At 34.4% G+C, this 23,351-nt stretch overlaps 1 protein-coding gene across 3 annotated transcripts in view; it reads left to right on the forward strand.

The window, feature by feature from the left end:
* Positions 1-648: 648 nt before the first annotated feature.
* The window catches only part of PYGL (glycogen phosphorylase L), a 65,893-nt gene continuing 43,190 nt past the window's right edge, over positions 649-23,351 (forward strand). For all 3 annotated transcript variants that reach the window (XM_027849070.1, XM_027849068.1, XM_027849069.1), the window contains exons 1-3: positions 649-1,019; positions 10,506-10,607; positions 20,649-20,727. In XM_027849070.1, coding sequence (XP_027704871.1) covers positions 777-1,019; positions 10,506-10,607; positions 20,649-20,727 — 424 coding nt within the window. In that variant the 5' untranslated portion in view covers positions 649-776. The remainder of the gene's footprint in view (positions 1,020-10,505; positions 10,608-20,648; positions 20,728-23,351) is intronic.

The following is a 23,351-nucleotide window of genomic DNA, read 5'->3' on the forward strand; positions in this document are numbered from 1 at the left end:
CTTCAATTACTTCTTTTTAAAAGTATATGTTCACAAACGCTTTGTTGCTATTAGTAATTTTATTTATTTATTCCTTTATTTATTTATTTGCGATACTTGATGATTCAACAGGAAAGTTTCAGTGAGAAATCAAATTTAAAATCTGATCCCTTTGAAACACAAGTGTTTTTTATCATTTTAAAACTAACCCAGGTGTAGAAGCTAGCTGAAAAGCCATGCAGACGTTCTTTCAGTTATGCTGATTGGACTGGGTTCCTTTCAATTCTTTGAATTGTGTGACTGCCTCCTTCCCAGGACTCCAGGAGTTAAAGGAGTCAAAAGCAGCCGAGGGAATGATATACTAGGAATACTGTCCCTCCCTTTGACATCTAGGTTATCTCTCACAGCAGGTCAATGTCTCTGTGGGAACGGGAAGTGGGATCACAGGAGCAGAAATGTACAAGGGATTTATTACCACTCAATCACTTAATTAACAAGGATTTACTAAGCAAGTAGTCTAACTGGTGACACGGTCCCCCTTAAGGATCTCCGCCGGCATAGCACAATTTTAGGGCTTTGCTGCTACAGTGTGGAGGGTGGCGCAGTGCAGAACACCAATCAGACGTGCCTCCACTCAGAGAGGCGGAGTCTCAAAACTTCCCTAAACAGTCTCAAGCAGCAGCAATTCTCTCTGTGCCCCATCCTACCCTATAACTTCTTACTTGCACTTTTTTCGCTCTCAGCTAGACAAGTTATTCTAGCATTCTCTGGAGTGGACACACGTCCACACCACAGCCATGGCTAGGCCTTTGACTGATCAGGAGAAGCGCAAACAGATTAGTATCCGTGGTATCGTGGGCGTTGAGAACGTGGCGGAGTTGAAGAAGGGCTTTAATCGGCACTTGCACTTCACTCTGGTCAAGGATCGGAATGTGGCCACACCTAGAGACTACTATTTCGCCTTAGCCCACACTGTGCGTGACCATCTGGTGGGGCGCTGGATCCGCACTCAGCAGTACTACTACGAGAAGCACCCCAAGGTATTAAAAAGGCCTGCCCTCTTCCTAGCCACTCTTCATCCTCCGCACCCTAAACCTAGACCTTCTGAACCCTTTCCTGCTGCCCTGCTCTCTTGATGCACCACTTCCAGCTTCACAGAGTTGAATTTGCTAACAGACTTCTTGGATTCCAATCTCCACTACTTAATTCTCGTTAAATGGCCTCGGGCAAATTTACCTCACCTCTTAGGCTTCACTTTTCCCTCTTTTCACTTTTTACTCTTTCTGTAAAATGAGAGCATGTGACTATCTGATCTCAAAAGTCCCTTCAGTTCTAACAACCTGTTACTTCAGGATTTCAGTGCCAACGATATTTTTGGAAATTATTAGTGAATACCCCCCACATCCCTATAATCATGCTTATAATGGTAGACAACATTTACACAGTGCTTTAAGGTATTAAAAAAAAACCCCTCAGCTCGACCTCAGCGTTAGGCAATAATTCCCACTTTACAGATGGGTAAACACACCAGGAGATTATTGTAATTTAGCCATGGTGTCACAGCATGTTGAAACTTAGACTTAACCTACTGCACACTTCCCTTCCCACCTTTTCCCTGATACATTTCTTATTTCATGCAACAAACATTTATTAAGTACATTCTGTATGCAAAACCCTGCAGTAGGAACTGGAAGGAGATACAGAATTTATTTAATCAGGGATAGCTGCCTTTATGGACCTTATCTTTCACAAGGTAGGAGGATGTGACACATACACAGCTAACTATAATATATACTGTAGGGGCATTGAAAAGATACGAAACAAAGTGTGTGAATTCGGGGGGAAAGTTATTACTTGCTGAGGAAAGATCAAGGCAGGCTTGATGGAGGAGATGATATTTGAAAATATCATAGTTAACATTTCTGGTCCTGTTTCCTCATCTATAAAATGAGGGTGTTGGACTAGACTTCTAGGTTCTTTTCCACAAACTCTGTCTATTATCCCATAATTCAGAGAATTTGGTTTCAAATCCTGCTTCTGACATTTGCTAGCTCTGTCACCCTTAGGCAAGCCTCAGTTTTCTTATCTATAAAGTGGGAATTACCTTTGTGCTAGGAACCTCACAAGATAATGACCAAACGGCTTTGTAATTTTAAGTTGTTATATTTAAAATGGAAGCTATTATCACTATAATTCTCTTTGTCCCTTTGTGAGCCGTCTGCTTTGCCAGCATAGTGGGATCAGGGCCTCAGAAGGATGACTGTCTAGAAATTACAATGAGGTATGGCTGGGCTGAAGGTAGTACTATCACAGGGGTCAAATGAGATAATTGCCCAGTAACTGCTGCATTACTTGTATTTTTAAATTTTTTTTCCCTTTGGAATTCAGCAATATCACCCTGAAGCCTAATTTAATCTTTAGTACCTAATAGAAATGAGCTTTTCTGAAGTGATTTAGTCTGACCCTAAAACCACAGGAAAGAATATTAGAGTATAAATACTTTTGTAGCCTAACTGGTATTGGTTAAAGCATTGTGCCAAGACATATTTTGTCCACTTTTGTTTCCATTGGGCATAGACTTGTTTAGTAAGTAGATTTTGATAATACTTGATTTTGTGAGAGCTCACTTCCTATGGAGCAAAATGATTTTAAATGGACAATTCCTGGTAAAGCATCAAATTGTAAGATAACACATCTAGAGCTAGAAAGGACCTCAAAGGACATTTAGTGTAACTTCTTAATTTTATAGGTAAGGAAATTGAGGCTCAGGTAGGACTATCCAAGTAACTTAATCAACTTGAGTGATTATAATGTACACAGAACTATTTGCATTTATACTGTATATCTGTTAGTATACAGGGAACTGGATTAGCTAGCCAGAGGAATATTTACAGTTGTTCAAGTTTCTTAAAGGACTGGGGAAATGGGAGAATCAGCTGAGGGTGGGACAATAGTTGTAGAAAGGAACTTTAGGATGATCTAAATCTTTTTCAGCACAATTGAAGGAAAAAATTACATAATTAATTTATCATGTCACCTATTTATTTTCTCTGATTAGAAATGGGACTGAGGAGAGATATGGATAAATAATAATAAAACTTCAATTTTAGGCAACATTTTGAACCTCTCTTCCATTAAATACTTTCTCAAAACAATAAAGCAGACATTTCAAACTGTACTTTTCCTTTATCATTTTGCCCTCAGACAGAACTAAGAGCAGAAAGAAATGTTCCTTGACATTTTGTAGCTTTCCAATCTAGGTGAGGGCATCACGGTAATCGTGGAAACAACTTTAGAACTTGAAATTATGTCATCTGGGATTGAATTCCAGGTTTTCAGTATATTATTTGTGTGATATTGAACAAGTCATTTAACTTCTCTGATCCTTAACCTTATCATTTGTAAAGTGAAAGACTTATACTATATGATTTCCCAAAGTTTCTTCCAAGTCATTGTTTTTGCTCATAGACATAAATACAGTAATTTCAATAGAGAGTGATACACAAGTGTATTAAGGTCATATAAGAACAAAATACTTATATGAAATCAGGGAGATTAGCAAGGGATCAAGGAAGGCCTTATGGAGAAGGTGACATTGGAATTGGGCTATAAAGGGTGGCACAGGCAAAGAAGAAGAGAGAACATTTGAAATGTAGACAAAGTGAGCAGAAGCACAAAAACACAGTTCTAGTTTGGCTATTGCATTGAGTACATTAGGGAAGTAATATGAAATAAGGCAGAAGAGGCAGGGTAGCACCAGATTGTGGAGAGCATTGGATAAGGATCAAAGGAGTTTGAATTTTAATCAATACACAATAAGTAGTCACTGGCTATTTTCAGGTCCAAAAGATGTGACCACATCTGTACATAAGAGTATTTTGGCAACAGTATGAGAGATGGAGTAAGAGTTATGGGAGATAAGGAGAGAAGGAATTCAAGCATATCTGTTAAGAAAGCTATTTATTTTAGTAGTCTAAATCAGTGGTGTCAAACTCAAATAGAAACAAGGGCCACTAAACCTTAGTACATTTAGTACATTTTAGTACATTGACTTAGTACAATTTAGTACATTGACTAAATCATGCATATTGACTTAGAAAACCACATATTAACATGTTTTATTATGTTATGTTATATGTTTTATTATTTTTTATTTATTTTATTAAATATTTCCCAATTACCTTTTAATCTACTTTGGGCTACAGTTGGGAATTTTGTGGGCTACCTACACCCTGAGTCATATGTTTGGTACCTGGTCTAAATCAATGGTAAGGAAGATGTAGAGCTAGAATGTGACCAACTCAAACCCCCTCATTTTGCAATTAAAAAACTGGCATCCAGAGAGGATAAGCAGTTTGCTCAATGTGACATAGGCAGTAATTAGAGATAGTACTAAAGTCAAGATCTATTGATTCTAAATTCAACGCTTTTCCTGCTATAACTCACTGCTCCTAGGCAGTGGGAATATCGAAAAGTGAACAAACTTGAGAGATGAGGTAGAGGTGTACTTAATAAAATTTTATCACTAATTGACTTTCTTCTTCCTCACTTTTAATTCCCAACATGACTTCAGGGTTTCAGACATGGATAATAAGCTCAGTTTTATACATTATTAAGGCTGAGGTGCCAGTGGGATATCCATGTGGAGGTGACTTCTTGTGAGTAGTTATATAATGTTTTAGGGTTTACAGAGCTTTCCCCCAAAAAACAAACCTGTGAAGTAGGTAGTACTAATACCATTTAGTGCAAGGTCATTTCTAGGAAAAACAAAAAATTTCTGTCCCACTTCAGATGGAATCCATCCTACTAACAAAGAAAAATAAACCAAAATACCCAATAGTTACAATGTCTGATAATGCAATACAACGTTGTTTCCCAGTAGCCATATGGGGAAATGATATGTGTGTCCCTTTGAATGCTATTATCATCAAGGGTCATTATTTAGATAGGTCTTGGAGAGGTTCTGTAAGGTTTTAATGATCTTAAAAAGAAGAATGGAAAGTGAGGGAAAGAGGAATCCATTAAGAAAGGTTAGGGGAAATTATCTCACATGAAATACATTTCATTCAACTGGTTAAAAAAAGGAAAGAGAAGAAGGGAAAATGGGGGATTAGAGAAGTTAGATTAGTGAAAGGATTATTCTTAAGGAAAATAAACTTTTACAAAGGATGAATGAAAATATTTTTAGCATTTTGAGGTGGCAAACAATTGGAATCTGAAGTGCCTATTAATTGGAGAATGGCTAAACAGGTTATGGCATATGGATATGACAGAATGCTATTGTGCTATAAGAAATGTGTGAATTAATGTAGATGGAAGTGAACAGAACCTGGAAACAATTTGTACGGTGACAACAATATTGTGGAGACAAACAGCTTTGAAGGACTAGGAACTCTGATTAGCATAATGGCCAATCACAATTTCAGAGTATGAAACATGCCACTGACTTCTTGGTAGAGAAATGAGGGACTCAGAGTACAGAATGATACACACATATTTTTTTTTTCCTTTAGATGTGGCCAATGCAGACGTTTGCTTTTTGCTTGGCTGTGTGGAACAAGGCTTTTGTTTTTCTTTCATTCTTAATAGATAAGATGGGAGAAAGAAGGAGGGCAGATTTTTTTGCTGCTGAAAAATTAAAATTTAATTTTAAAAAAGGAACTATTCTACTACTCCCTTGAAAATCACCAGGTGTTGATCATTCAAAGATCCCTAATATAATGAATGTAGGGGTACCACCTAAAAATTGACCCCTAAACCACCCTCAGAATAGGACTTAATTTTAAAAATTGAATTGTCCTGTACAGTAAAAATTTTCTAGGAGAGAAGTTGAGTAACATACTTAAGTCAGTGAAAAATGCTTAACATATAAGTAGTGTAGAGTATAGATTTGTTATACCACAAAAATATAGGCCCATGTTAGGAATCTTCTCAAGACAGGATCTCTTCCTAAAAAAAAATCAGTTGAAGTTTGTACTGGTTATGTTACAGAGTAACTAAAAGGCTGAGAAAACAAAATGCGTAGCTGGGTAGAAAATATCAAAGGACCTGCTCCTGAGGTTGCAGAGCAGAAAAAAAAAAAGCAACATAAAATCACGTATCAAGACTGCTTGCAAAAGTTAGAGTAGCACTTAGGGTCTCATGCAAATGCTGAAATTCCAGCAATTGTATTCAGCACAAAGGGGAATAGACATCCAAATTTGTGACAAAGGTAGATAGTATAATATTAAGACAGTCAGAATAACTTACAGGCAAGGGTTATCTGGGCTAAAGGCATATCTAATAAATACATCAGAAAATAAATAATTGACTTATAAACAGTTAAGAGAAAAATAAGAATATTTGAATAATGGGCTAGATGTGTACTGAGTAGCTCAATTCAGGAAAAATAAATTTTGATTAGCACCTAAACATCTTCTCTTGTATGGATTACAGAAGTACAGCAAGAAAGTTGCACTGATAACATAATTTTAAGGACAGAAGTGTATAGAGAATCTGCTGAAATATGGAATCTTGACCAAAATCATATTACTTTTGAAAACAAAGGACCAAGAGGACAAAGGTCGTAACACAATAGTCTGATGCCAGATCACCTTCTGTGCAGTATGACCAAAGAAACAGCTTTACCTTGTTTACATCTGTGGCCTGGACGGGCCTTTGAGTGGTGACTGTAAAGTTGGTGTGTGAGAGACTAAATTCTAAGAAATCAGCATTTATGAAACAAAGGTGGGACTAGAGATGCAGGTCATGCCAGATCCTGTAAACAGTAGACATGGCATCATTATTAGTCAGATCATGACAATTGGCTACAAGAACACAACTCTGAGGTAATGGAAAAGCAGAACTATTTTCAGTGACAGATATGGACTGGATTCCCATAAATAATTCAGGTACACTTGAAATGAAAATTAGCACTTGATTCAGAGGAAACTCATGAGCAAGGAACTAGTACTGAGAAATAAACGATGGTATTATGCCCAAGTTCTCAAGATTGAAACAAGATGACACAGTTTTGCTGAAAGGCTTTAAGGTTCAGAAAATATTGGAGAGATTGGAAATAGAAACTAAAGAAAAACCAGATATAAAATATAACCAGATTAAAAAAAAACTTGAAAGCAAGATTTCTCAAAAAAAGTGGAAATTTAAGTGGGACAAACACATGTTCACAAAAACATCAAGATGTTCATCTTTTAAATATAGACAGCCAGATGTTGAAACAAATCCTTACCTTTATATTAAAAAAAAACTATAAAAAAGGTACATTGAAATAGTAACTCGAGAATGCTGAAGCTCAGTTTGCTTTCCTGTAAGCACAGAAGTAGTAAAAGCAAAAAACAAAAACAAAAACAAAAACAAAAAAACAAAACCAAAAAGAAGAAAAGGAAAGAAAAAATCTTTTGCTTTGAGTAAATCAGACACAATATATAGAAATCCAATAACTTTGCCTAAATACAAGGAGGACCTCAGTTCAATCAAAGGGAAAGGACTCAACCCTTTCCTATCTAGAACCTCACCTATAGAAATACCAAAGAAAAACAGACCATTTGTAAAACTTAGAAATAAGAACACCTAGTCTATGTTAATTAGTAAGTTCAGATACGTACAGAAAGTCAATAGGTCACAAAAGCACCACAACCATACTTTCCATTAGACTAGACTGATGTCACATTGCAGAAGTAGCTACTTGTGCAGCTAGAACTTATATAACATTGTTCTGTAATTGTAATCTTGTTGCTGTATTGTGTATAAATTGCATATTTTACTATGTAATGGATTTATTACAATGTTTGTTTTATTGATATATCTTTTGGAAATACATATACAATGTTATGTATATGCTGTTACTATATTTGTAATAATAATAATAGTTATTGTTATTATTTAAATAAAACATTTGTTAAATGCTTCCAATGTTAAAAGCATACAATGCTTACAAATGCGAGCCACTAGGAGTACAAATACAAGCAAGCAAGAAAGGGGAAATAAGGATGATGTCCAGAGTATAAACAGCATGAGGAGGGCATGACCAGGGAGTGCCGTGAAAGCCTAGATCCCAGCAAGATAATGTGATAGTTTAGAGGCAGCTAGGAATCACAGTTGATAGGAGTGCTTGGCTTGCAGTCAAATCCAGCCTTAGACACTTACTAGCTGATTCACCCCAAATTTAACCTCTGTTTGCCTCTGTGGTGAACCACTTCAGCTTTACACTGTTTTCTTCGCTTGCTACTTTATCTTCTTAAAAATTTTGTGCAGCCGAATCCCAGCTTTGTATTAACACTAAGCATCCCCTGTCTTCACTTCTACTCATGGACTCATAAACGAAGCTGAAGAAAACTGCTGTCAGTGATGATTGGGCACACTACAATTAGTGTTCTATAATGTCAACTGGCCATCAATACAGCAAGGCAATCCTTTCACGCTTCCCTAATTGACTCTCTATCCCACTCACCATAGTAGCTTTTCTAAGCCTTTTCATCCCTTTTCAAAAGCTGCCCCTCTTATTGCCTTCTTAGCTGAAAACTATGCCTCATATTTCACTGGAGGGAGGGGGAACTGAAGCCACTCACTATGAACTCCATCTTCTCCCTTGTCCCTCATCTTCCATCGCTCTGATGCCTTTTGCAACTATCGCATTCTTCACTCCTGTTCCACGTGAAGAGGTAGATCTCCCTGCCAAGACAAATTCCTCAACATGCACAAACAATCCCATTCCATCTGGCCTTCTCTAACAGACTACTTGATCACCCCTGCTCTCTCACTAATATTCAATCTCTTCCTGTCTACTTGCTGCTTCCCTACTGCCTACAATCATGCCCATGTTGTCCCCGTTCTCAAAATAAACCTCATTTGATCTATCCAGCCCACTAGGTGTCATCTGGTATCTCTTCTCCCTTTTGTGGCTAAACTCCTTGAGAAGGCCATCTACAATGTATCTACTTTCTTTCATCTAACTTTCTTCTTAACTCTCTACGATCCATCATTCAACTGAAACTATTGTCTCCAAAATTGCTAATAATCTCGTAATTGCCACATCTAATGACCTTTTTTTTTTCAGTCTTCAACCTTCAAGATCTTTTTTTCAGCTTTTGACACTGTTATTGAGTCTATGCCCCAGGTCCCCTCTCTTACCATGGCAGAAATGATAACTACTTGCACCTGAAATATAAAACACATGTATTAGGCTAGAGAACTCTCTGGCCACCCCATTTTTATCATCATCATTATCACTATTGCCATCATCATCATTATTTAGATAAAGCGTTTATTAAGTGCTTAAATTGTGCTAGACACTGTGCTCTGTACTGAGAATGCAAACAAGAAAGGGGAGATGAAAATGTCTCTTACCAAAGAGATTCTTTACCTGAGCATTGGTATACAATTCTGTGCAGGACATTCCTACCTTTGGTGTCAGATTGGTAAGTTCAAGACTTCAGAAGTTCAACCTCAATTGAGACTAAGTGGCAACAGAAGGAACTCCCTTCATTCTAGAGCAGTGATATCAAACGTGAGTAGAAATGAGGGCCACTAATTCATATGGGTTGCATGTGAGTACTGTGCCTCATCTGATGACTTTGGAATTGTAGCTGGTCATTGTATTGATCAGAGTTCTTCAATCTTTTAAAGATGTTAATCTTTATTTTTTTGTTTGTTTGATTTTTTTGCCAGGCAATGACTTGCCCAGGGTCACACAGCTAGTTAGTGTCAAGTGTCTGAGGCCAGATTTGAACTCAGATCCTCCTGTTCTATCCACTGTGCCACCTAGCTGCCCCTAAAAATGTTTATCTTTACAGTGTTGTTTTTATTATATAAATTATTTCCATGTTAGTTTCCCTTTAGGAACTAGTTAGGCCTTTGATAAGGACACTACAAAAGGATTTCAAAAGAAATTTTCTTAAGTGTTGATGAGGGTTTTCTGTGCAGGTTTTGGTGTAGGGTATTGTCATAGTGGATATTCTTAATATTTAATAACACTGAAATTACCTTGTCTTCAGTAAAGGGAAAATAATTCTTCACCTTCACAAATTAAAACCTAATGTTGTCAAAATGGTTTCATTCAAAAGAACAACAAAAATAGCAAAAATATTGCATTTACAGTGTGCTTTATGATCTCTAAAATGCTTTTCAATTGTTCAATAAATATTTATTAAAGTACTGCTATGTGTCAGGCACTGTGCTAAGGGCTGAGGATATAAAAAAAAAGATATTCCCTACACTCAGGGAGCTTACAATATAATGGGGGAGCCAACAAGCAAATAAATATATACAAGGAAGTTATATACTTAAAAGTAGAGGAAGTATTATTATCATCCCATTTTAACTGAAGCCCAAAAACAGTGCAAAGTTTGCATAGGCATTATATTATGTTTCAGGAGATTAGTCAATTTTATACATCTGAAAGGCTCGTGTATACATATATTGAAAAGTAATTTTTCCTCTTTTGTTGATGACTCAGCATGTCTCCCTGACTTTTACTAGGAAAATCAAGGTTCCCCTTTAAAAAGTCCCTCTATTTTTCTTTGTTTCAGAGAGTTTATTATCTGTCCTTGGAATTTTACATGGGACGTACTTTACAGAACACCATGATTAATCTTGGTCTGCAGAATGCTTGTGATGAGGCAATTTACCAGGTAAATCTATACATTTTCTCTTATCGCTTTTCTTTAGACTGTAAAGAGTTAACTATTTGCAAAGAGTAAACAATATTTTTTTTTTGAGAGAAAGAAGAATAAAGGTTGACCAGGATATGTTCTTTCATTTGTGTGGGGACTCCTGGTTGGGGACAGTAATTCCTGTTATTTATAATCTCAGAGTATTGTCTAGGGGCACTGATGGGTTGAGTGACTTTGCCAGAGTCACATAACTAGTATGTGTCAAAGGAGAGACTTGAACTCAAGGCTTCCTGACACCAATTCAAACTCTCACTGTGTTCCTTCTCAGCCCTTGCTACTTGGCATGAAATGATTTAACAACTGTATTTTTGGCAATGAACATTTCAAAACAGAAATGTAATCAGCTAATCACCTCTGGATTAAGTAATAGAAAACAGAAATAGAATCAAAATGATTGGCTGTACTTTTTGAGATCTTTCTTTTGAAATTAAAAAGAAGAAACTTTTTCCTCTTTTAGTTGCAAGGTCTTCCACTGCATCCTGAGCCATTGCCAGTCATCTTGACTTTTGTCTTGCCACTGGACTTTGATGACTCTTGCAGAGAGAGTGAGGCTGATGATTTTGCACAGTTCTGCATCACTTGAATTCAATTTATGCTTAAGTCAAGATATTACCCTCATGAGGTCATTAATCCTCTTTGAGAACAAAGGATAAAACAATGACAACATTTTAAAACTAAAGTTAGCATGTAAAAAAAGGTTTTTGAAAATGTTTTTCTTCTTTTTTTCTAACCTAAATGTTACTTCTCCTATCTTCTTTTGTAAAATTGAACAATGTTGTTACTTTTGCTTTTTGTTGGAGCATCTTAAGTTTTAGTTTTCAAAACTGAGAAAGAATAAACTCTGTAAACTCTTCAAATTACCTTGTAGATTTCTCTGTTGAGTCACTCCACCCTATTGTTTACAAGGTGTGAAATATACTTCTTTTTTAAAGAAATACTGAGCTCCACAACCTCATAAAACAGTCTCTTTTTAGTAATTAACTTCTACATATTATTCTCCTCCAGTTCCACGGAAGCATGAAGGAAACAAACTGCATATAGTTCTCAGACTTGTTGGATGTGGTTAGTGAGATACACAGTTTTTGTGTAAAGCATTTGGCTAAATTCCATGAATAAAAATATTCAAATCCCTACCTTTCCTTTGTACATACAGTGCTTTCAATTTGTTTATGGAGTTCTTTGCCACTAAAACCTATCTCCTTTCAAACAGATTAGTTTCTAATATTCACTAAGTATAAAACCATTTCAACTTTCTTTAATGTTTTATGTGGCAAAACAGAAAACAGTCTTTCCCCTCAATTAGTTTACTATTTAATTAGATGAAATAAATTATATTTAAGTAAAACTAGGAAAGTTCATCTATAAAGGTTTGTTTTTAACATTATATTACAATCTTTAATTTATGTTTTAAAATTGAATTTTTATTTATTTTTTAAAGCACAGGCAGTTTTTATTCTTTTTTTCCTTCAGTTTCAAATTCTGTCTCCCCTTCTACCTGTCTTCTACCCAATGAGAAAACAAAAAGCCTCAAAATGTATTCCAAATAAGTATAGTCATACAGGGGGCAGCTAGGTGGAACAGTGCATAGATTGCCAGTCCTGGAGTAAGGAAGACCTGAGTTCAAATCTGGCCTTAGACACTTACTAGTTGTGTGACCCTGCAAGTCACTAAACCCTGTTTGCCTCAGTTTCCTCATCTGTAAAATGAGCTGGAGAAGGAAATGGCAAATCACTCCTGTGTCTTTGTAAAGAAAACCCCAAATGGGTCATGAAGAGTCAGACACAACTGAAAAAACTCAACAACAAATTAGTCATGCAAAACAAATTATCATATTAGCCATGTTCAAAAAAAAAAGAGGAAAAAAAATGCTTCATCCAGCACTCTGAGTCCTTGTATCTGGAGTTCTCTGTCTGGAGGTGAATAGTATGTTTCATCATGAGTCCCTTGGAATTGTGGCAGGCCATTGTGTTGATCAGTTGCAAAGTCTTTCAAAGTTGATTATCTTTACAATATTTCTATTACTGGGGATTGTTCTAGTTCTGCTCACTTCATTTCACCTCCATTCATATGGATTGTCCCAGGTTTTTCTCAAACCATACCTTTCATCATTTCTTATAGCAGAATAGTATTTCATCATATTCATATATTATAACTTGCTTAGCCATTCCCCAATTTGTGGGCATCCTCTGAGTTTCCAAATCTTTATCACCACAAAAAGAGCTGCTACAATTATTTTTGCACATATTGGTTGTTTTCCTCTTTCTTTTATCTCCTGGGGGTTTAACCCTAAAAGCAACATTGCTGTGTAAAAGGGTATGATCAGTTTAATAGTCTTTTGGGAATAGTTCCAAATTGCTTTCCACCAATAATAGTGCATTAGTGTGTCTATTGTCCCTCCAGCATTTGTCATTTTCCTTTTTTTTTTGTCACCTCAGCCAATATGATGGGCATGAGATCTTTTAATTTGCATTTCTCTAATTAATAGTGATTCAGAGCATTTTTTCTATTGATACTGGGTATTGATAACTTTGATTTTTTCCTCTGAAAATTGCCTGTTCATGTCCTTTGTCCATTTATCATTTGGAGAATGGCTCTTATTCTAATAAATTTGGCTCAATTCCATATACATTTGGGAAATGAGACCTTTAGAGAAACTTACTACAAAAAAATTTCTCCCAATTTCTTCTCTTTTATTTTAGCTGTATTGGTTTTATTAATATACAAAAAACTTTTAAATTTTATATAATAAAAAATTATCCATTTTATCTCCCATGAACCTCTCAATCTATTGTTTGGTCATGAATTCTTTTACTAGCCATAGATCTGACAGATAATTTTATCCCTGGTGTGCTAATTTGTTTATGTCTAAATTATGTACACATTTTGAGCTTTTCTTGTTGTACAGTGTGAGATGTTGGTCTATGCCTAGTTTTTGCCAAACTACTTTCTAGTTTTCCCAACAATTTTTGTCAAGTCATGAGTGATTGCCCTAATAGCTGAGATCTTTGGGTTTATCAAATGCATACTTGCTATGCTCATTTGTTTCTATGTATCACATACCTAATTTGCTCTACTGATCAAATTCTTCTCTATTTCTTTCCCAGTACCAAATAATTTGAAATCTAGTGCTACTAGTCCCCCTTTCCTTCCTATCTTATTCAATGATACTCTTGATCATTTGTTCTTTCAGATGAATTTTGTTATTATTTCTTCTAGCTCTACAAAGTAATTTTTGGTAGTTTGATGGTATGACACTGAATAAATAAATAAATTCATTTATGTAGAATTATCATTTTTGATTATATTGGCAGGAGTAATTATTATTCCTCCAATTATTTGGATCTGTCTTTATTTGTGTGAAAGGTGTTTTGTAATTGCAAAATTACAATACTGTGACAGATGGACTCTCAAGTATTTTAGTCATCTGCAGTTATTTTAGATGGGATTTCTCCTCAATATTTCTTCCTGATGAGTTTTGTTGGTAATATATAGAAATACTGATGATTTTTGTGAGTTTATTTTATACACTGAAACTTTTGCAGGAGTTAATTGTTTTGATAAATTTTATAGTTGACTCTCTAGGGTTCTATAGGTAAACCACACAAAAGTGATGATTTTCTCTTTGGCTATGCTTATTTCTTAAGTTTCTTTTTCTTTTTTTTATTACTATAGCTAAGATTTCTTGTATGATATTGAATAGTAATAGTGATAGCAGACATTCTCACTTCACCCCCGATCCTACTGGAAAGGCTTCTAGTTTATCCCCATTATCAGTAATGCTTGCTTTTGGTTTTCAATAGATCATACTTTTCATTTTAAGGAAAGCTCCATTTCTTCTTGTGCTTTATAGTGTTATTAGGAGGAATAGGTGTTGTGTTTTATCAAAATATTTATCAAAAGTTTTTTCTGCATCTGTTGAAATAATCTTGTAGTTTTTGTTGTTTTTGTTATTGATATGGTCAGTTATGCTTATAGTTTTGCTAATATTGAATTCCTGGTATAAATCCAGCCTGGAAGTAGTATATAGCCTTTGTGATATATTGCTGTACTCTCCTGGCTAGTATTTTATTTAAAATATTTGTATCAATATTCATTAGAGAAATTAGTTTATAGTTTTCTTTCTCTGGTTTACGTATGAAGACCATATTTGCATCATAAAAGGTATTTGGTAGGACTTTTTCTTTACTTATTTTTTTCCAAACAGTTTATGTAATATTGGAATTGATGTTTGATAGAATTCATATAAAGCCATTTGATATTTTTTTCTTAGCAAGTTCATTTATGGATTATTCAATTTCTGTTTTCTAAGATAGAGTTTTTAAGTATTCTATTTTCTGTTCTATTAATCCGAGCAATTCATATTTTTGTAAATATTTATCCAATTTCTTCCAGATTGTCAGTTTTATTGGTATATAGTTGGACAAAAAAGCTACAAATAGCTCTATTTCCTCTTCATTGATTGTGAATTCAACTTTTTCATTCTTATACTGGTAATTTGTTTTTCTTTTATTTTAATTAATTAGCAGATGGTTTATTTTACTTTTCCCCCTAAATGTCAGTTCTACTTTTATTTATTAATTTAATGTTTTTTTTAACTTTCAGTTTTCTTTATATCTCCTTTGATTTTCAAAATTTCTATATTGGGGTTTAAATGGGGTTTTTAACTTATTGTTTTTTAAATTTTTTAGTTGCATGCTTTATTATTTTATTTATCTACCTTCCGTCTTTTATTGATGTACCCTCTTAGAGATATAAATTTCTCCCTAAATACTGCTTTGACTTTATCCCACAAATTTTGGTATGTTGTCTCATTATTATTTTTAATGAAATTGTTGATTGTTTCTATAATTTATCCTTTAAGCCACTCACTTTTTTCAGGATTAAGTTATTTAACTTCCAATTAATTTTTAATTTATACTCCTAAGGCCCTTTATTAAATGTAATTTTTCATTGAATATGGTCATTAAAGGTGAATTTCATTTTTCTACAGTTGTTTGTGAGATTTTTATGGTCATTTTTTGTGAAGATGCCATGCACAATTGAAAAATTGGTATACTGCTTTTATTTTCATTCAATATTCTCTAGAAGTCTTTAATATCTAACTTTTATAAAACTTTATCCATCTCTTTAACTTCTATTTTGGCTTTTTTTATGGTTAGATTTATCTAAGTCTGAGAAGGGTAAATTGAGATTCTCCCACTAGTATAAATCTACTGTTTCTTCCTTATAGCTCATTTAACTTTTTCTTTAAGAATTTGGATGCCATGCCATTTGGTACATACATATTCAATATTAATATTATTTATTTTTCTATGATACCTTTTAGCAAAATGTATTTTCCCTGTTCGTGTTTTTTAATTAAGTCTGGGTTTTTTTTTTTTTGTTTGGAATATAACATTTTATTTTTTTCTTTTTTATTACTAAAACTTAAATACACAATAAGAAAAGAAAAAGAAACATTATAAACTTAAATATTGAAACTGAAATACAAAATAAGAAAAGGGGAAAAAAGCATGTCATGTGGACAGCAGAATGTAAGAGAGGATTCCAAATACATGGCAATAAATTTCCATTTCAAGAAAGCCTATATAATAAATACTACATGTTGCATTGAGAGTTGTCCACCTTTGTTTCCTTGTAAGTTTTCTTTTATTCTCTGCTATGCACTTTTTAATTTGTTTCCCCACCCTTCTCCCTCCCCTCCCCCCCAGAAAGTTACAATTAAGTGTGGATATATTTATATAGAGATAAAAGATACATACATACGCACACATAAATATGCATACATACATATATAGACATATACTTTCTCTAACAAATTCTACTCTTGATCTTTGTTTTTATATTTGTGCATATCTCTTATTTCCTGTCCCTCCTAACTCCTTTACTTTACTTCTTCAAGCTACCTTGCCCTCCTATTACTTAACCTACCCCCCCTTCAAGTATCCTTCTTTTATCCTCCCATTCCCATAAATCTAAATACTCTTCTATACCCCTCACCTTTGACCTATTCCTTTGCCCTTCCCTCTGATGATCCCTCCCTTATCTTCTCATTTCCATTAATCTGAATACTCCTTTATACCACCCTTAAACCCATTCCCTCACCCTCCTCTCTAGAAATCCCTCCCTTATCTTCTCACCCCTCCCTATCCCCTTAGCATTTTATTAAGACTTTTATACTCTTCTAGATGTATATGTATTGTTCCTTCTTGAACCCATCCTTATGAGAGTAGGGTTCCAGAACTACCAGCCTACCTTCCCCTCTAGTTCCTCTGTGTCAGTTCTTCCTTATGCCTCATTTGTATAATTACTCTTTTTAGCTATTCCTAAATGGTTTACTTTTAAAAGTCATATCATATTAAGTCTACCCCAACCTTTCTTTCAAACTACCCAATTACTCATAAAAACCTTAGACATGTTTTACGTTTTACATACATAACAGGTAAACAGTCTGTCCTTATTAAGCCCGTTGTAATTAGTCTTCGGTATGTTCCTTATATTTCTCTTGGCTCTTGTATGCCAAATCTTCCATTAAGTTCAGATTTTTTTTTTAAACAAAGTCCTTAAAGTCTGACAATTCATTAAATGTCTATTTTTTCCATTCAGGGTTATGCTTAGCTTTGCTGGGTATGATATTTTTGACCAGAACCCCAGTTCTTTTGCTCTTTGATAGTGTTCCAAGACCTACAGTCTTTCTGTGTCACCACTGTTAGGTCTAGTGTGATTCTAATTGTGGTACCACCATATTTAATTTTTTTTTCTTATTGCTCATAATATTTCATCCTTGAGCTGGGGGTTTCAGAATTTGACTATAATATTCCTGTGGGTTTTCCTCATAAATCTCTTTCAGGTGGTGCTCAGTGGATTTTTTTTTCCTATTCCTACTTTCCCCTCTTGTTTTTATTCCTGGTTATGTGTAGGTCCTTTGCCTTTCAGAATATTCTATTCTAAGCCCTCCACTCCTTTAATGGGGTAGCTACTAAATCTTATGTGATATTGATTATGACTCCTCTTGTTGCAAATGCTGGTATGGGGGTGCCCTGGGAGTTCTTTCTGCCTAAGTCTTTCTTGCCTGGGTATTCAGTTCCTTTACCATCCCTGTGTGCTGGAATGATCCCACTACTACCACAGTACTGTCTGCTGAGCCTCTGCTAAACTGTGCTGCTACTCTATGCTGGTTTCCTGTTTAGTCCCTTCCCCAGTGTCTGCATACCATTCTACTTTCCTAAGCTGCCATGGGCTGGAAAATTTTAACTTATTCTCTAGAATACATTTGTAATTGTGTTTTTCCCTAATGATATCTTTCAAAGAATCTTATATAGTTTGGTCATATGCAAGGGGAAAGAACTCCAAAATAAGATCAAGTTAAAGGTTTATTTCATTTTTTAAAAACTTATCTTATTTTTAATTTATGGAAAAAACAAATATTTCCATAACATATTCCAATAAAAAAGATGTTTGCACATGAAACTGCAAGTCTATAATGTACAACTTGGTATTCCTTTCAAGTATACAACAAAATTATCATGTAAATATCTTTTTCCCTTTTTTCTTCCCTACCCCCATCCCAGAGATAAGCACCATTAGACACAAATAGGTATGTGTGTGTGTGTGTGTGTGTGTGTGTAAATATATACATACAGACAGATATAGGTAAAATTATTCTATACATCCATTAATCAGTTCTTTCTCAGGATGGTGAGATGGTGTCTTTCTTCATATGTCCTTTATAGTTAATTTGGGTATTTATTCTAGTCAATATGACTTATTTGCTCAAAGCTGTTCTTAAAAACAATATTAGTGTTACTGTATACAATGTTCTCTTGGTTTTGCTCATTTCACTCATTATTATTTCATGCAAGTCTTTTCATGTTTTTCTAAAATCCTTGAGCCCATTATTTCTTTTTTTCCTATTAAACATATTTTCACATTAGTGATATTGTAAAGAAGAATTAGAACCAATAGGAGGAACCATTAGAAAGAGGAAACAAAACAAACCAGAAGAAAAAAATAGCAAATAGCATGTTTTGATCTGCATTCAAACTCCATGGTTCTTTCTTTGGATGTGGATAGCATTTTCCATCATGAAACCTTTGGAGATGTCTTAGATCCTTGCATGGCTGAGAAGGGCTGAGTCTATCAACATTAGTCATTGCACAACATGGCTGTTACTGTGTACAATGTTCTCCTGGTTCTGCTCATTTCACTCAGCATCAGTCCATACAAGTCTTTCCAGGTTTTTCTGAAGTCCACCTGTTCATCATTTCTTATAGCACAATAGTATTCCATTACATTCATACACCACAACTTGTTGAGACATTCCTCAATTGATGGACATTCCCTCACTTTCCAGTTCTTTGCCACCACAAAAAGAGCTGCTATAAATATTTTTGTACATGTGGGTCCTTTTCCCATTTGTATGAATTCTTTGGAATACAGCCCTAGAAGTACTACTGCTGGGTCAAAGGGTATGCACATTTTTATAGCCCTTTGGGCATAGTTTCAAATTGCTCTCCAAAATGGTTGGATCATTTCACAACTCCACCAACAATGCATTAGTGCTCCAATTTTCCCACATCTTCTCCAATATTTATCATTTTCCTGTTTTGTCATGTTAGCCTATCTGATAGTTGTGATGTGGTACCTCGGAATTGTTTTGATTTGCATTTCTCTAATCAATAGTGATTTAGAGCATTTTTCACATGACTATAGATTGCTTTAATTTCTTCTTCTGAAAACTGCTGTTCATATCCTTTGACCATTTATCAATTGGAGAATTACTTGTATTTTCATAAATTCAACTCAGTTTTCTATATATAACATGCATTTAATTGAAAGATCTTAATGAGTTTTTGGAATTTCTTTACATCCAAATCCTTTGCAACAGATATTTGTATATTAGAAATGTCCCATGAAATAATGTTTCCTGTTGTCTTTGGATATATAATAAACAAACTCCATCAATTCTTTTATTTGTCTCTCAATGGAGACCTTATGAATATACTATCCAGAAATTAAGGATGTGTGTCAAATTACTCCAAGTTTTCTTTTTTTCTTTATTTCATAGATTTCCATCATATCTACTTTAGCAACTAGTTTCTTTTTTTTATCTTGGTGAGAATCAAGCTTCAATATCAGTTCCTCTCATTAATTCATCCATTCATTCATTCATTTGCATTATTAACACAAACCATAAAGTTATTAGCTATTCTTTCCTTGGCAAAGAGAGGGTTACAGGAGATATTCACATAATAAAAGAACTCCATCAAACTAGATTTCAAACTTGTGATCTGTTTTCTAAACTCCTCATCTAATTCTACTTTCTGTTTAGATGTCTGTTGAGAATACCATTTTAGTTTCTGCCTCTAGCTAATCATCTAGATCTCCAAAAGATTTCTAAATATTCATCCATTCCAATTTTATATGAATCTATAATCCATGTAATAGGTCCATAACAAGGTCAATGGAATTCCAAAACTTTGAGTTGGGGCATTCAGCTGCCTGGGAACCTAATTCCACCTATATCTCAAGGTCATAACAGCTTCAATTCCATAGTAAGGAAAAGCAGACATGACAAAAATTCTTCTCAACTTGTAGTTTAGGGACCATATACCTAAGGTTTCTTGTTTTCAAGTCAGAACAGTAACTTACTGCTCTTCTGGAAACAAATATGCCTCATTCTGTACCATATGAAGAATTATGCTCCTTAAATATAAGGTAGTTATAAGAAGCTCCTTTTTAGGATAACCGTTGTGTGATCTCACACTTTTTGATAATTTTCTTGATTATATAGACCAGATTAATGTCAGACCTGTACTAGGCTTATACAGACAGTGCTCCCATGTCATCAAGATCGTTGCATCTGATTTCAATGGCAAAGCAAAATGCTCATATTGTTACTGAATTCTTGACTCAGCATTGCATTTGTCCCTGGTTCTTACCTCAGATATGACATTGCATTTGAAGCAGTAACCAATCTCATTTTTCTTTCATTTTCAGCTTGGATTAGATATAGAGGAGCTAGAAGAAATTGAAGAAGATGCTGGACTTGGTAATGGAGGTCTTGGGAGGCTTGCTGGTAAGTCACAGTTGATATTTGATGTCAGATCTTTACAGCAGCTTGTGAAGTTGGAATATGGCAGCCTTTGCAAATTAATTCCATGCACATCAATACTAAAGAAGCTAGTTTATTAATCTTTAGGCAGAGTGAAACTTTATACTTGGTTAATAAATATGTCTGAATTTAGTACAGTGAAGAGTAGTTCTCAACAACAAACATTGGAGAAGGAAACTTGAACAAAAGGAGATGGCTTTAAAAATCCTATTATCCTTTCTGTATACTTTGAGGGTTTTTTTTAAAGGGGCTTTTCTTAGATCAAAATCCTGTCACCATCCTTTATTTAGTTAGTAAGTTCATGTTTGTTTTGAGTAATTTTATTTTATCTAGGAACTTAATATTTTGGGGTTTTTTATATTGCCAATAAGAAATATTACACTTAGACATTTGTATAAGTTTTTATTAAGTTTCAGTTAGTGTTTAGATATAATTTTAATCTTTCTCTTAATATATTAAATATTGAATATCATACCTACATTTTTAAAAATAAGTTTTGTTGGTCTTGTGTCTTTTACATCAGCACACTTTACCCCAGTATCCTCCCCCTCCTCCATCAAATGAGCCATTACATAAAACAAATAGTGTTTTTTAAAACAAGGAAAGGAAAAGAAGAAGAAAAAAACAGCATATCCATAGGTCAAAAAAGGTTGCAAAGAGCTATGTTGGGAGTATGTCTTCTCTTGAGTCATGTTTGTTCTTTATAATTTTGCAACATTCATTTAAAATTTTTTTTATGTGTGGTTGTTCTTTCTATTTACATTGTTGTAGTTACTCTGAATATTCTTTTCCTGGCTCTGCTTACTTCATTCTGCATCAGTTCACATACATCTTAACATGCTTTTCTCTATGCATCAAATTCATCATGTATTTTGTGGTTGTTCAGTTGTTTTTCAGTTGTGTCAACTCTTTGTGTCCCCATTTGGGGTTTTCTTGTTGAAGATATTTGAGTGGTTTCCCATTTCCTTCTCCATCTCATTTTACATATAAGAAAACTGAGATAAAAAGGATTAAGTGACTTACCCAGGTTCACACAACCTATACATGTCTGAGGCCAGTCTGAACTCAGGAAGATGAATCTTCTTTACTCCAGGTCTGGCACTCTATTATGCCACCTAGCTGCCCCTCATCATTTCTTACCATACAATAATATTCCATTACATTAATGTACCACAATTTGTTTCACTTTTTCCTAGTTAATGGGCATCTCTTTTGATTCCAATTATTTCTTATCACAAAAAGTGCTACAATAAATATTTTGTTGAACATGGAGACTTTCTTATCAATGGCCTCTGCATGTATAAACCCAGCAACAGAATGCCTGGGTCAAAGAATATAAATATTTTAATAATTTAATTTGCATAATTACAAAATGGTTCCACAGCTTCATAGCTGCAGCCAAAATGCTTAATGTGCCTAGCTTTCCACAACTCTTCCAATACTGATTTCGTATCTTTTGTAATCTTTCCCATTTTGCAGACAGTAAGGTAGAACTCTCTGGGTTGCTTTGATTTGCATTTCTCTTATTATTAGTGGGTTGGAATATTTTTCCTGTGGTTGTTAATAGTTTGCAATTGTCCTGAGAGTTCTCAAAAGTTTATTAACTTTGAATTCTTATCTATTGGGGGCAGCTTTTGGACACATACATATATAATATATATGCTTATACACACATACATATATGCATATATTGTGCCTGTATGTGTGCATTTCTGATTCTCCCTTGTCCAGTTTGTTCCATTGATCTACCTCTTTTCTTTTAACCAGTACCAAATGGTTTTGGTGACTGCTTCTTTGTAATATATTTTAAAGTACGAAATTAATGTTCTTCCCAAGCCCCAATGACTTTTTTAAAATTTCTCTTGATATTCTGGATATGGTGTTTTAGCAAATGATTTTTACTATATTTATATTTATTTTTTAAAAAAGTTCTGTAAAGCATACTTTTAATAATTTTATTGATTAAAATTATTAAACAGCATTAAAACTGTAAAGTAACTTTGGTAGCATTTTCATTTTTATTATTAACTTATTTTAACAATCTTTTCTTTCTAAATTTTGAGTTTCAAATTCTCCTCTTCCCTCCTACCCCCCATTGCCCATTGAGAAGGCAAACAATATGATATCAATAATACACGTGAAATCATGCAAAACATATTTCTGTATTAGCCATATAAAAAAAACAAGAAAAACAAAGTGAGAAAATTATACTTCAATTTGCATTCAGAGTTCTTCAGTTCTGACTCTGCAGGTGGATAGCAGTTTTTCATCATGAGTCCTTTTGAATTGTCTCAGATCACTGTATTGATCAGATTAGCTATGTCTTGCACAATTGATCATCATTATAACATTGCTGTTACTGCACACAATGATATCCTGGTACTTTTCACTTCATTTTGCATCAGTTCATATAGGTCTTGCTATGTTTTTTTTTTTTCTGAAACCACTCCCACCACCATTATTTCTTATAGCACAAAAATACACTAATAAAATCATATACCATAACTTGTTCAGCCATTTCTCAATTGATGAGCATCTCCTTAATTTCCAATACTTTGCCAGTATTAAAAATAGCAGCAATAAATATT

Source organism: Vombatus ursinus, unplaced genomic scaffold, assembly GCF_900497805.2.
Source record: "Vombatus ursinus unplaced genomic scaffold, bare-nosed wombat genome assembly UNPS02007284.1, whole genome shotgun sequence".
Classification (NCBI taxonomy): domain Eukaryota; kingdom Metazoa; phylum Chordata; class Mammalia; order Diprotodontia; family Vombatidae; genus Vombatus; species Vombatus ursinus.